The sequence below is a fragment of the Cokeromyces recurvatus genome (assembly GCF_025118155.1).
Source record: "Cokeromyces recurvatus strain NRRL 2243 chromosome Unknown BX663scaffold_2, whole genome shotgun sequence".
NCBI lineage: Eukaryota > Fungi > Mucoromycota > Mucoromycetes > Mucorales > Mucoraceae > Cokeromyces > Cokeromyces recurvatus.
Window position 1 is genome coordinate 624,018 of NW_026251388.1, and position 12,777 is coordinate 636,794.

Here is a 12,777-nt window from a genome sequence, read left to right on the forward strand (position 1 = left end):
AAAAAAAAAAATACACAACTACATGCTAAGAAAGTCTTGTTATTAGTCAAGCGATAAAGTACGACCACCGTCTACTTCTGAACTATCATTAGGATCATCTATTTTCCTCATAACTTTGTAATAGAATTAGGGTTACTCTATTTTTGTAGCTATACATCTGTTGTCTTTATAAATTATTAACTTACAATGACGTTTTAATCCTTTACCAAAGTTAGACCAGCAGATAGCTGCAATGATAGTGGTTAAAACTAGTAAAACCAATGTAACACAGGCTATGATTGAATATAACATTAATAACTATACACACCCCACATTCTCTCTTTTTTTTTTTTTTTTTTTTTTTTTCTTCTTTGATTATGTACCAAAAAAAGTAAGCACGCCTTTGACATAGACATATTTTGCTTGTTGTGATTTATCGTAAATTCGATATATTTTAAATATAAAATAACCAACGCCAGCTGCTAAACCGACAAAAAATAATACAATTAAATATTTTGATTCGTGCCTGACCTACAAATTTAAAGTTAATAAATAAATAAATAAATAACGATATACATATGTAGGTTTCATGACGACTTACAGCATAAACTGCTAATACCAAGATGATGCAAGTTATAGGTAAGGCAACTATAGTTAATGGATATTCAGAATCAGCTTTTCGCAGTACAAGAACTAAATATTGGATAGAGAAGCCTAAAAAGAAGAAAATATCTAATTTGAGCACAGTCAAAAAGATCTGATACCAACGATACATGTCTATATATGAAAGATAAAATCAGTCAATTTACTTTTTTTTTTCTTTTTCTTTTTTTTTCTTTTTCTTTTTCTTTTTCTTTACTTCTTATATCTGGATCAGCCCCGATTTTCTTGTAAATTCTCCAACTATATTATATTTAAAAAAGTAAATCAATCTGATAAAGTAAACGTGAATCCACTCTTTTACCCAAACTCAAGATATAATCTTGCTCCTAAATAAAAATAAACAAGTTGACAAAAGCAAATGATAATAGGATTTGCAATCATAATTTTTTGTAGGCTCCAAACGAGAGGTGAATTAGCCATTTGTTGATTTAAAGCTTCTGCAATTTGTTTAAATTGAAACACAGCGTAACCCAAGCAACAAAGATTAAATAAGATGAAGGCAATGATTTGAATTGTATTCTTATTATAAACCTATGATACTTGTATAACTTAATATTTTTTTTTTAAAAAAAAAACATGTTTATTTTTTAATTTACCGCATCCCAAACAAGTGCAACTTGAAATACTTGTGAGAAAATAAATAACATTAAATAGATTGGAATACCCTTCGTTAATCCATCCCAAATATCTATATTAGGTGAAACACTTGAAAAAAAAAAATTATATGAATTTTAATTTTATCAGGATACAGAAAAAAAAAATTTGGTACCTTTGTTTAAATTTAGCAAATAAAATAGATTCAAGTATAATGACAGCAATGGCTTCAATAATAGTCGTTAACACAAGATAATGTGAATTTTGTATTTTCCAAAAAGACTATTTTAAGTCAAAGAAAAGAAAAGAAATTAACAGTGTTGATCTCGAAATGTTAAAACATGTTCTAAATAATACAATTTTACAGCAAAGATGTTTGATTTTCGTTTTTCCATTTTCAATTCATTTTCAAATTCATCGTTATTATTTTCACTAAAGAAACTTGTTGAAGAACTCGAACGATATGGCATCTTTATATATATATAAATATATATTTATATATTTATATATGATTGTATATATCTATATATCTATATGAATATGTATGTTTATATGTTTATTTTTTTTTTAAAAAAAAAAAAAAAAAAAAAGAAAATAATAAAAAAAAAAAGAGAGAGAGAGACAGAGAGAGAAACTTAATTTTTGTTATTATGATACCTGTGCACCACTATATTACAGTCACCTTTCTTCTTTCGTATTATAATTAACCTTTTTGGTGTTCACAATAGCATAGAAATTTTAATGGCCGCAAAAAAAACATCATATCATATCAAGTAAAACTGCTTCTTCTTCTTGTTGTTATTAAGAGAAAAAAAAATGTAATGATAGTAGTATAAAATTCAATTTATTCATTGAATATCCCCTCTAGTCATCATTATATTCTTGATTTTTATACTGCTACATCTTAGTTGCTAGAAATGGGCTGTTCCTTATCTTATTATATATTTAGAAAATAAGTATGATCTGCTGAACTATGAGAAAGCCAGTCATCAAATCCTCTGATCTAGTATCTGCTTTTTTCCCTCTTCTTTATTTTTTCCTCTATCTCATCTTTTTCTTCTACTATCAAATGTGTCCATTATTAAAATAACTCGTGCCATTTCCTTAATAAAGAAATTATATTCAAATTATTGAGCTCTGTGAAATTGTATTGTATTAGTTCTAGAGATCCTATTATTTTGTGAAGTATTCTCATTAAAGCTTATGGTAGCAAACTATATCCTAGAAGTATATTTTTTATTCTTATATATATATACATGTATCTTATTCTATTTCCATTATGGATTACTACTGCTGATTTATTAATACATATTGTATTATATATTTCATTCTTATGATTTATTTTATGTAACTATTACAATTATTATGATGATATATTTATATTTATAAAGGATAAGGAAAATGATATGCATAATTCGATACCTATACAACCAAAGAGCTTATATATATATATATATATATTGTTTTTCTTTATAAAAAGAAATGTGTATTCATTCTACTATAGTCATGAACTTTCATTTCATGTAATTTGTAAATATTCAGTTCATTTTTGATTTTCTGTGCAATCTCTGGCGTAAGTCGAGTGCAAGTAGCATTAGGATCTGATGTTCGATCATAATCCATCTTTGAATATGTTTCCTTCACTGATATAAATTCAATAAATTGTACTTTACGCTGACCATCACCACGACCTTTCACAGACTGCTTCACTGTGATATAAGCGAATTGAGATGAAGCCTGTTGTTGAAGTGGTTTAAGATGGTAGCCTCTATTGGAATGGGGGCTACAGACAGCAGGTAAGGCATATGTAAACTGAGTTTGTTGTTTATTCTTGAGAGCTCTCTGGCTTGACTTGCGATACAATCGATGGGATGAGATTGACTTTGTAAGTGATAAGGATGCAGAAGGTAAATGTGTACTCTTCCTTGTTGATATCCCTTTATTATCAGCTAATAAGAATGGATAGGTGTTTGACAGAGAAGTGGATAGAGAGGATATCGGATGTGTCTCTGATGACATATGAAGAGCTTCATCTAGTGTAGGCTGTTGTGGTTGCTTCTTTGAATGAAATGATCTAGGTTGCCCTGCAATAAGTAATGATGGCCAATTTGTTATATCAGAGGCTGGCATGGTAAATCCCAAGACAGAGGGTCCATCCTTGTTGAAGGATTCAATTGTCATTTGACTTGCTTTAGGATACCTGTTAAGCTGAAGTTTACTTTTAATCCTTTCTGTCAACGAATTTTTGGGGGATGGAGATTTGATTGAAAAAAGGGATTTGAATATTTCAGCAGGCACAACTGTTGTATGAGAGACTGTCATCATTGTTTCTTGTGCGGGGCAATGAGGGGTTTGATTATTTGCTGATTTATTTTTTATTTTTTCAAGTGCATTTAAGAAACGAGAGGAAGCAAACGGTCTTTGTTGTAAATTGTCTATACTGTCCATTCCTTTAATAGAATTCAGGGTTTTTATAGATTTATTTGAATAAGATCGTAATAGGTGGTGGTGGGGGTCTGTACATGGTAATGTAGTGTCTAAGATGGATCTTGTATTGGCGATATCATTTGTTATTACTACTGGAGTCATTGAAGGATGATGCATATTGCTTTTGCTATCACAAAGACTTGTAACAGATGAAGAAGGTGAATATAAATTTAAACAGAGTTGAGGAGAATAACCTTGTAATAGAGATGGTGAATTATTCAGAGGAGAGGAAGTAGTTGTAGAAGGCTGATCTGAGGCTTCTTGATCCATTTTAGAGAATGTAGAAATACTTGCCTCTCGTCTAGGATGGATAAAGGGTATGCAACTACTGCTATTATTATTGTTATTCTCTGATTCATTATTCTTTATCTCTTCTTCCTTATTTTGCTTATTCACATATAATACTGACAATGAGGGTTTGGTTAATGAATCTTCTTTATTAAGAAAGGCCATTGCTATTAATGAGCAATGCCTTAGAAAATCTTTATCATTGTCCTTATTTTGATTCATTTCAACAGTATCCTTAATAAAAATAGTATGAATTATAATATATAGAAGCTTCTTGTTCCCTTTTTTTTTTTTACCTCTTTATTAATAATAGAATTAAATAATGATGATGATGATTTTGAAGAGATAATAGAAGCCATATTTAATAAAAATGAAAAGGAAGAACTATTTTATTAAAAGAAAAGAAAGAAAGAGAGATATATAAATTTAGTTCGAGGCTGACTCCAAGGAGACAAACAAATTATGTAAAGAAAAAGTAAAATGACTCTAACAAAAGGGAGTTGTGTGATTATTATTTAAATAAATAAATAAATACCATTTAAGAATGGCATAGGGGAAACTACTTATTTTTTAACGATAATAATAATAATAATAATAATAATAATAATAATTAATAATTATGCTTCATCACTAGGCCATTCACAACTGTCAATAATTATAGCTGCAATTGCTTCCAAACCTTCTCTATCTTCATCATTAAAACCTTCAACCTTTTCACAATCAATATCCAAGACACCCAAAACACACTATAGAGAAGAAGATATAATTTAGAATTTTTTTTTTTTAATAATTAAACTAACTTGTACATACATTATTTTTAATTAAAGGAATAACTATTTCCGAATTAGAAGCTGAATCACAGGCAATATGACCGGGAAACTCATGAACATCACGAACGACCTGTGTCTTTTTGGTTTGTGCTGCTGTACCGCAAACTCCTTTACCAAAAGGAATAGCAGTACAAGCGACCTATCGAAGAAATTTATTCAGCAAAATAAGTATTTTTATTATTTATTTATTTATTTATACCTTTCCTTGGAATGGTCCAAGAATGAGCAATTGATCATTCTTTGGATCAGTAATATAAAAACCACACCAATTAATAGGCTTCTCTTGGAAATGTTTTAATGAAATTAAACCATGGTAAATAACAGTAGAAGCATTTGAAAGATTGGTAACCTTTTCACACAAAGCACAATTAGTTTACTTTTATCCCTTCCCCCCTTTTTTTTTTTAAAAAAAAAAAAAAAAAAAAAAAAAAAGTTACCCAAAAAGTTTGATCTTCACAAATGCATTTCACTTGTTCTAAAAGCTCAGTGTAAAACTCTTTCTTGGAACAATTAGGATCTGTGTTCGAGACAATTTCCTTCATCTTTTGAAATGTAAATGAAAGAAAGAAAAAAAAAGCGTCTATTTTGTTTTAATTGTCGTTAGTGGTTATCAATCAAATATTAAAATGCAGCTATTCACTTTTTTTTTTTTTTTTTTTTTTTTGGACATTAGACTAACTTTCAGACATTCTCAAATTGCTTATTATTAAACATTTTATTGTTGAGAAGGACTTTAGCGTATTAATTAAAATAAAATAGCAGTCATTAGACATAATGGCTGTACCATAAAAAACAAACGTTATTAACTAGAGAGTTCGACAAAAAAAAAAAAAGATTTTTTTTTATATTCTAATACAAGCGTAACTTATATGTTGACTCTATATTATCATATATGATATTTATTCAATGATATGAGTTTTTTAGTCAAAGGCGTTGAGAGAGGCAAAAAAAAATCTAAATAAAGTATATACTATCCGATTTTGTGATACGTACTATTCTCAAAGAATTGTTTGACAATGATGGATGAATCTACCCTCTTCTATGTATCATAATATACCAATCAATAGGGCTTTATTTTTGGCTGAATCAGTATAAATCAAATATTAGGAATATATTAATATGTTACTTTATTTTTGTTTTTATTTATTTATTTTATTTTTTATAAATAAATAAAAAAGTATGTGGTGGTATCATGATTCCTTATGTAAAGGCTTACTCATTATGAACTATTAACAAACGATTTTGCCGTTACATGTATTGATGCTTTTCTTAATGGAGGGGTGCCACTATGATGAACATTAGCAGTTTGGTTTATTGTAATAGATTGCTCTTTTTGACAAATAGCTAAAGACGTCATGTTTATTGGCGGCTTTTTATAAGAATGATTCTCACTACTATCTGTTTTTCGAGACCTTTCCTTTTCTTGTAATGTCAATGCTCTATGTAAGTTTTTTAATGGATATGTATTTGAACTAGAAGCAAGATTATACTGAAGATTTTCTGCTGCTGCTGCTGCTGCTGCTGCTGCTGTTGTTGTTGAAAATTGGTATTGGCTTGAAGAACAAGTATTATGATGAGGAAGAGAAGACTGCTGCTTATCATTGTCATCTTGTTCCTCTTCTAGTAATTTTATTGATGAATACAACTGTAATTCATGCACTTCTTCTTTTGTTAAATTAACTACACAAAGAAGTGGGAAAAAGCCTCTCAGATCAGATGCATAATTATCGCCTATAATATACTTATAAATAAGTGAAAAAAGAAAAAAAATGAACTAAAATAAATAGATTCAATTAAATATTTACCAAATGCCCAACCATCATCGAAATAATAATACATGCGAAGAATATCATTTTCCACTAGTTCGAGTTCATCAGGGTTGACAGGCGCATTATAGGCATAAACAGCTCTAACAAATTGTTTCTCTAGTGAATTCACTTTAAATACTTGTCCCGCAATACTATCTTCTTTTTCTTTATTCATCGTGTTTTCAGGTATTATCATTCCCATAGAGCTATCGTCCTTCTCCTCCTCCTTATTATGAGTTGTCAAATTTATTTTAGCAGGCTGTATTCTACTATTATCTATTTCAGAAGCTTGTTGTACTATTGAATGATTAGTACAAGTGATGACAGAGCTCAGATGAGTAGATAAAGAAGGTGAGTTCGTAGTCTGATAGTGTATGAGCGAGTACTCAGAGGAGTCCTCCATCTTTTTTTGATTATATATAAATTTAGATGAACTGCATTTTTTCGTCTTCATCCTCTTCTTCTTTTTCCTATTGCAACAAAATAAAAAGAAGCCATACAAAGATAATAAACTACTTAGAGCACCAGCTATGACTCCACTACTACTTGAAATTGTCTTTTGATTAGATTGCTTTTGAGTATGACTATTATTTATTACAGTGCTGCAATCATGTTTTGAACAACAGATTAGTTTGGAATTATTTTGTTCACAATGAGAGCATAATGAATATATATCATTTCCAAATCCTATATACATATATAAAAATGAACAAGTTAACTTATTGTCATAATATATATGTATGTATGTATGTATATTACCACAGGTATCAGAAAACTCATGGTCTGATAATGATATACATCCTGTAGAACGTTGCCCCTTAAATAATGAATTTGTATTACATTGCTCAGATAAACTTGCTGTGTTATTACGAGCTAATGCATCATTAACAAAAGGATGCTGACAGATATTATTATGTTCTGAGGATAAAGTCTTTAGAATAAGCTGTATTGAATTTAAATAATCCTTACAGGTGGATTGACAAATAACTGTCTCAGAAGGATCATGATGATAACATGAATAGTTAAAGACGAGTGTTGCACAGATAAGACTAACAGCATAACGTGCCTGACGAGTATGAAGACTTGATGATGTTTTGCAGCCTAATTCCAAGTTCCAAAAGTTGGAAGAATTGACATAGTTTAAGAGTTGATGATCAAATTCTACTGGTGTTGTAACGTTATTTAACCATGCATACCGTACAGAAGCACTTTGTATGTTTATAAATGCGGTTGAAAATATATGACAAGTGTTTGAACTATTCAATGATAAACACTCTTGTAGTTGAGAAGTGATAATTGTAGTAGGATAACATAAAAATAGGAACAATAATTTAATAAAGGTAGATGATAGCCGTCGTATTAAATAAGCATATTTTCTGTTTAGCATTTAATTATGTGTGTGTATGAATATATATATGTATATTTATATATATATACAAATTATATTTACAATATACAAAGCAGAAGAAAAAGAATAAAGAAATGAAAGAAAAAAAAAGAGTTTGTATATAAGGCAATTTTGGTATATTACTACTATTGACTAAAAAAGGAGAAACGTAAAAGGAGAAGTAATAAAAAGGTAATAATGTAATAATGAAAACTGTATTTCATAACAGGGAGAAGAAAGCGATTTAAATATATTTTTGTGAGATTATATAATTATTTTTGTTGAACATGTTTATCCAAATGTTTAAAGTGGACACATGAAACTAAGAAGAAGAACGTTTTCTTTTATCTAAAAGTTTACTTGCTTCATAAGAGTTATTTATCTAACTGTGTCTTGTATTCAAGTTACTGTAAGCTTCCTTTATATAAATATAAAAAAAAAAAGTTTGTTTATACATCCTATTTACATGTGTACATACTGAATATTCTTTACTTATCACTACAAAGGTTAAAGTTTCAAATCATAATTGTTCTGAATTCATGAAAAGGTCTCTTTTTATTTTTCTTATTATGATATAATATTTGGTTATAGTTGCTAGATATAAGGAAGAGATAATGACTCTGAGGCTTAGAATTTACTTACAGAAAAAAAAAAAAAAGAAAAAAGAAAAAAAGGAAATGATTCCTGCAATATCCCTTCCCCTTTCCCATTACTTATATCATAATATAACGCGACCATCACTGAAAAAAAAAGCTTTTTCTCTTTACCTTAAAACCACATTTTATTAAGAGTAAGACACATGAAAAAATACAAAATAAAAGTTCAAGAGTTAATTCAATTTATTTTTTTTTTGTAGAAAAAAAAAAAGAAAGCGCCAAATAAACTCTTTATATTTAGTGTTGGTAAGAGAAGACGTTCTTCAAGTCTGTCGAGAAAAAATAAAATAAAGCATTAACGTAAGAACTTAATATCCCGAAAAAAATTTTTTTCTTTTAATAAAATACTTACAGCCATCTTCTTGGGCGAGACGGTTAAGGGAGTCATCAGATTCAGCTTCCTTACGGACGAAACCACAGAAAGCATAGGTGGAGAAGGTGTTAGTGGCACGACCCTCAGCATCAACATCAGCAACGTTGATTTGAACAGAAGCGTGATCCTTAGCAGTGATGAGACGGTTGGTGGCAGAACTATAAAATAAAAAAAAAACACATTTTTTTTTAATAAATGCTTGCAACAAAAAACACGTGCTCTTCTTTTTTTTATATAAAGAAATATAATAACTCTGCTTAGTTAGAATAACTTTACCACTTGCGAGGAATGTAAAGATCGATGAGTTGGCCTTCAGAGTTCTCCATGATGAATGTGTATAGTTCGGAAAAGAGGAAGAAACTTAACCTTCTGCCCTTTGGCAAACAAATTTTTTATTGAATCTAAGCCACATAAAAAAATAATCCCTGGGACTGCGAACATTTCAGCTTCAACCAATTAAATTTGTGGTTTTTAAGAAATAAATTTCTAACCACAACACTATTTATTGTTGCTACCATAGACTCATTAAAATCAAACTTCAAGTTTATATTTTAATTTAGCTGTATGCAATATGTTCAAATAGATGGATTTTATATATGTCTAATATAGTATTGGATATATCTTATTAAACATTTGTTACAATATGTTTAAATTCTATCTATTTTGAGCGAATTGAAATAGATAAGTCAACACCGACAATTAAAAATGGCATAATACTATAAACACACTCTATTACACACTTTTTGTTTCAGTGATGATAAGGAGAAAGAAAGGCACATACATGCACTACACATAAAATGAAAACACACCACTCCACTTATTTTTTTTTTCTCTTTCTTTTTTTGTTATATATTTATATCCTATTTATAGCCTCTTCTCCCCCCTTCTTTTACTTCAAAAATGGTAAATTTAAATAGAAAAAAAAAGGATTTCTAGTTGTTTTAAGTCAACTCTTTCTTTAAATATTTAGAATGATCAATTTGATTGCGCTTTAGACTTAATGCGACGTTTACCTCCACAAAATGTGGAAGAGAACTTGGCTAGGCTTCTTGAATTAGTTCATCCCGACTTAGTAGACGAGTTATTATCAGCTATTGATCAGCCTTTAAAAGTAAGACGCTGTAAAAAGACTGGAAAAGACTATCTTATATGTGATTATAACCGAGATGGTGATTCATATAGGTAAACTTTATAGTAATAATTATATAATTAAATTGACTTTTTTTTATTTTATTTTTTTTTATAGATCTCCATGGAGTAATGAATATGAACCAGAGCTACCAGATGGAGCTCTCCCTTCTCCTGCTCTTCGTAAATTAGAAATTGCGGCTAATGAAGCGTTTGATACTTACCGTGAAATGTATTATGAAGGTGGTATTTCATCTGTCTATGCATTTGATATCGATGATAAATTTGCTGTTGTAGTATTAATTAAGAAAGGTAATCCTACAATTGACATCTATATAGCTCGTATTAACTTTAATTTTTTAACAGTGGGTGATGGAGCTAGACGTATGAAAGGGGCCTGGGACTCTATTCATGTATTTGAGGTTCAAGAACGCGGTCGCAACGCACAATACAAACTCACATCTACTATTATGCTTTATATGATTACAAATAATCAAGATCTTGGTGATATGAGTCTAAGTGGAAGTATGACTAGACAGATAGAGCAAGACTTTCATGTTGATGACCCTTCTGCTCATATTGCTAATATTGGACGTATGGTCGAAGATATGGAAATGAAGATGCGTAATTCATTACAAGAGGTCTATTTTGGAAAGACAAGGGATATTGTTAATGATTTAAGAAGCTTGGGTTCCTTAGAAGAGAGTAGAAATCAAGCAAGAATTCAAAAGGAACTTGTGGGACGTCTTATGGACAGAAATAAATAATAAATAAATGAAGTAATTTAAATTCCGCTATTTTGCTTAAAATCAACTACAACGCGCTTTTTTTTTTTTTTTTTTTTTTTTTCATTAACCTTTTTTTTTTAACTTCATTATAAATATGCGCTCCATTTTTGCAGTGCTTACAACTTTCATTACAGCATGTACTATTGTACTTGCACAAGGAACTGCGACTATGAGAACCCATTCCATTTCTATGCCCTATATTGGTAATAAAACAGATTATGTTGTTTTTATTTTATTTTTATTTTATTTTATTTTTTACCCCTTTTAACATTACTATTAGATGATGAACTTCAAAATAGATGGTTCGATTTCGGTGGAAACACTATTATCAATACTAACCAACATATTCGTTTGACTTCAACAAAACAATCCCAACTTGGTTATTTGTGGTCTCGTTTGGTAATTATGAATTTATTAATAAAGATATCCTTTTTGTTTTTTAATCGTTTCTTCTTTAAAATAACAATAACAAAAAAAAAAGCCTTTAATTGGTGATAATTTCCAAGTAGAGTTCGAATTTAAAGTGTTTGGTAATTCAGGTCATCTTTATGGTGATGGTTTTGCCAGTAAGTTCTTTTTTCAACGAAATATGCATGTTATAGATGATTAACAATTTTAATTAATTTTAAAGTGTGGCTCACAAAGCAAAGAATGACAGAAGGTCCTGTTTTCGGTTCTACAGATAGGTTTCAAGGTCTCGGTATCTTTTTCGATACTTATGATAATGAACGAGCTCATGTAAATATAAATAAGTAATATATAAATATATGAATATATGGTTTACATATTAATCTAATTTTATAATAGCGTCATACATTCCCTTATGTCATGGTAATGGTAGGCGATGGTGTAAAGTCCTATAATAACGATAAAGATGGTAGTGATAATGAACTTGCTGGCTGTGAGGTAAGAAAGATAGATAGATAAACACACACACACACATATATATATATATAGGATAACGTGTTAACATATAAGGGCCTTTGCTTATAAAAGGCTGATTTTAGAGCTAAAGGACATCCTACACGTGCACGCTTTACATATCATAAAAACAATTATATTCAATTAGAACTTATGTGGCGTCGAGAAGACGAATGGGATTTATGTTTCAAACAACATGATGTAAATCTTCCTGAACAAGTTTATCTTGGCTTCAGTGCTCATACAGGTGAAGTGACCGACAATCATGATATTATCTCAGTTGTTACAAAGTCACTTCCTCCTGCTGTTAAAGAGGCTGCTCCACAACTTAACAAATCAAAGAAAAATGCTAGCTCAGGCGGTTTCTTGTCAGTTTTGTTCAAGTTGATGTTGGCAATTGGCTTTGTTGGTGTCCTTTACGCTGGCTATCGCTTTTATGAACAAAAGAATAGATTGAAGCGTTTTTAAAGTTCAGCAGCTAAAGAAAAAAAAACATATTTCTATCCAATCAAAGTTAAAGAAGTGTACAATAAAATAATAATAAATCATTTACAGTAATGCGCTTTATTTTATTTTATTTTTATAGAGAGAATTTGCATCTTTTTGGAATAAAAATATTCTAGTCGTTTGTTAATATACTTTTTGCTTCTACTGCAAATTAGCTATTATAAAGCAATACTGGGTATCGGAAGCCTTTTTATAGCAGCAGTAAAGCCTTTCCCAATAAATGTCATTCACTCATAACACTAGATGAATTCGCTTGTGTTTTTTTTCTTTAATAAAGCTTTTTAGTAATCGTACATGCCTTTTACTACACAGACTAGTTTAATTAGATTGTATTAATTGATACATTATCTAAATAGAGCTCAGTCTAG

At 29.6% G+C, this 12,777-nt stretch overlaps 7 protein-coding genes across 7 annotated transcripts; 2 read left to right on the top strand and 5 right to left on the bottom strand.

Annotated features, from left to right (window-relative positions):
- Positions 1 to 42: 42 nt before the first annotated feature.
- On the bottom strand, positions 43 to 1,706 carry BX663DRAFT_528897 (uncharacterized protein; the record flags this gene model as incomplete). Its single annotated transcript, XM_051530199.1, has 8 exons — positions 43 to 113; positions 363 to 510; positions 581 to 693; positions 839 to 882; positions 944 to 1,173; positions 1,239 to 1,347; positions 1,412 to 1,518; positions 1,602 to 1,706. The coding sequence occupies 8 exons, from the start codon at positions 1,704 to 1,706 to the stop codon at positions 43 to 45; spliced, it is 927 nt and encodes a 308-aa protein (XP_051387055.1).
- A 1,021-nt stretch (positions 1,707 to 2,727) lies between these two features.
- BX663DRAFT_399385 (uncharacterized protein) lies at positions 2,728 to 2,910 on the bottom strand (the record flags this gene model as incomplete). The annotated part of the gene is made up of 1 exon (XM_051522199.1): positions 2,728 to 2,910. A coding segment is annotated over one exon (183 nt), but the record flags the coding sequence as incomplete, so codon positions are not given.
- A 1,469-nt stretch (positions 2,911 to 4,379) lies between these two features.
- On the bottom strand, positions 4,380 to 5,473 carry BX663DRAFT_494717 (GAF domain-like protein). Its single transcript, XM_051525537.1, has 4 exons — positions 5,279 to 5,473; positions 5,041 to 5,190; positions 4,822 to 4,980; positions 4,380 to 4,757 (listed from the first exon to the last, which is right to left on the bottom strand). Exons 1-4 carry the CDS (start codon positions 5,381 to 5,383, stop codon positions 4,629 to 4,631), a joined length of 543 nt encoding a protein of 180 aa, XP_051387057.1. The 5' UTR covers positions 5,384 to 5,473; the 3' UTR covers positions 4,380 to 4,628.
- A 557-nt stretch (positions 5,474 to 6,030) lies between these two features.
- On the bottom strand, positions 6,031 to 8,099 carry BX663DRAFT_539830 (uncharacterized protein). Its single transcript, XM_051530732.1, has 3 exons — positions 7,409 to 8,099; positions 6,647 to 7,336; positions 6,031 to 6,572 (listed from the first exon to the last, which is right to left on the bottom strand). The coding sequence occupies exons 1-3, from the start codon at positions 8,034 to 8,036 to the stop codon at positions 6,061 to 6,063; spliced, it is 1,830 nt and encodes a 609-aa protein (XP_051387058.1). The 5' UTR covers positions 8,037 to 8,099; the 3' UTR covers positions 6,031 to 6,060.
- A 621-nt stretch (positions 8,100 to 8,720) lies between these two features.
- Positions 8,721 to 9,409, bottom strand: BX663DRAFT_494721 (30S ribosomal protein S21e). The gene is made up of 3 exons (XM_051525538.1): positions 9,342 to 9,409; positions 9,045 to 9,223; positions 8,721 to 8,961 (listed from the first exon to the last, which is right to left on the bottom strand). The coding sequence occupies exons 1-3, from the start codon at positions 9,389 to 9,391 to the stop codon at positions 8,930 to 8,932; spliced, it is 261 nt and encodes an 86-aa protein (XP_051387059.1). The 5' UTR covers positions 9,392 to 9,409; the 3' UTR covers positions 8,721 to 8,929.
- Positions 9,410 to 9,888: 479 nt separating this feature from the next.
- BX663DRAFT_494723 (F-actin-capping protein subunit beta) lies at positions 9,889 to 11,006 on the top strand. Its single transcript, XM_051525539.1, has 4 exons — positions 9,889 to 9,968; positions 10,036 to 10,247; positions 10,312 to 10,505; positions 10,560 to 11,006. The coding sequence occupies exons 1-4, from the start codon at positions 9,966 to 9,968 to the stop codon at positions 10,958 to 10,960; spliced, it is 810 nt and encodes a 269-aa protein (XP_051387060.1). The 5' UTR covers positions 9,889 to 9,965; the 3' UTR covers positions 10,961 to 11,006.
- Positions 11,007 to 11,018: 12 nt separating this feature from the next.
- BX663DRAFT_494726 (legume-like lectin family-domain-containing protein) lies at positions 11,019 to 12,742 on the top strand. Its single transcript, XM_051525540.1, has 6 exons — positions 11,019 to 11,184; positions 11,262 to 11,380; positions 11,463 to 11,547; positions 11,613 to 11,719; positions 11,789 to 11,887; positions 11,978 to 12,742. The coding sequence occupies exons 1-6, from the start codon at positions 11,076 to 11,078 to the stop codon at positions 12,368 to 12,370; spliced, it is 912 nt and encodes a 303-aa protein (XP_051387061.1). The 5' UTR covers positions 11,019 to 11,075; the 3' UTR covers positions 12,371 to 12,742.
- Positions 12,743 to 12,777: the final 35 nt, after the last annotated feature.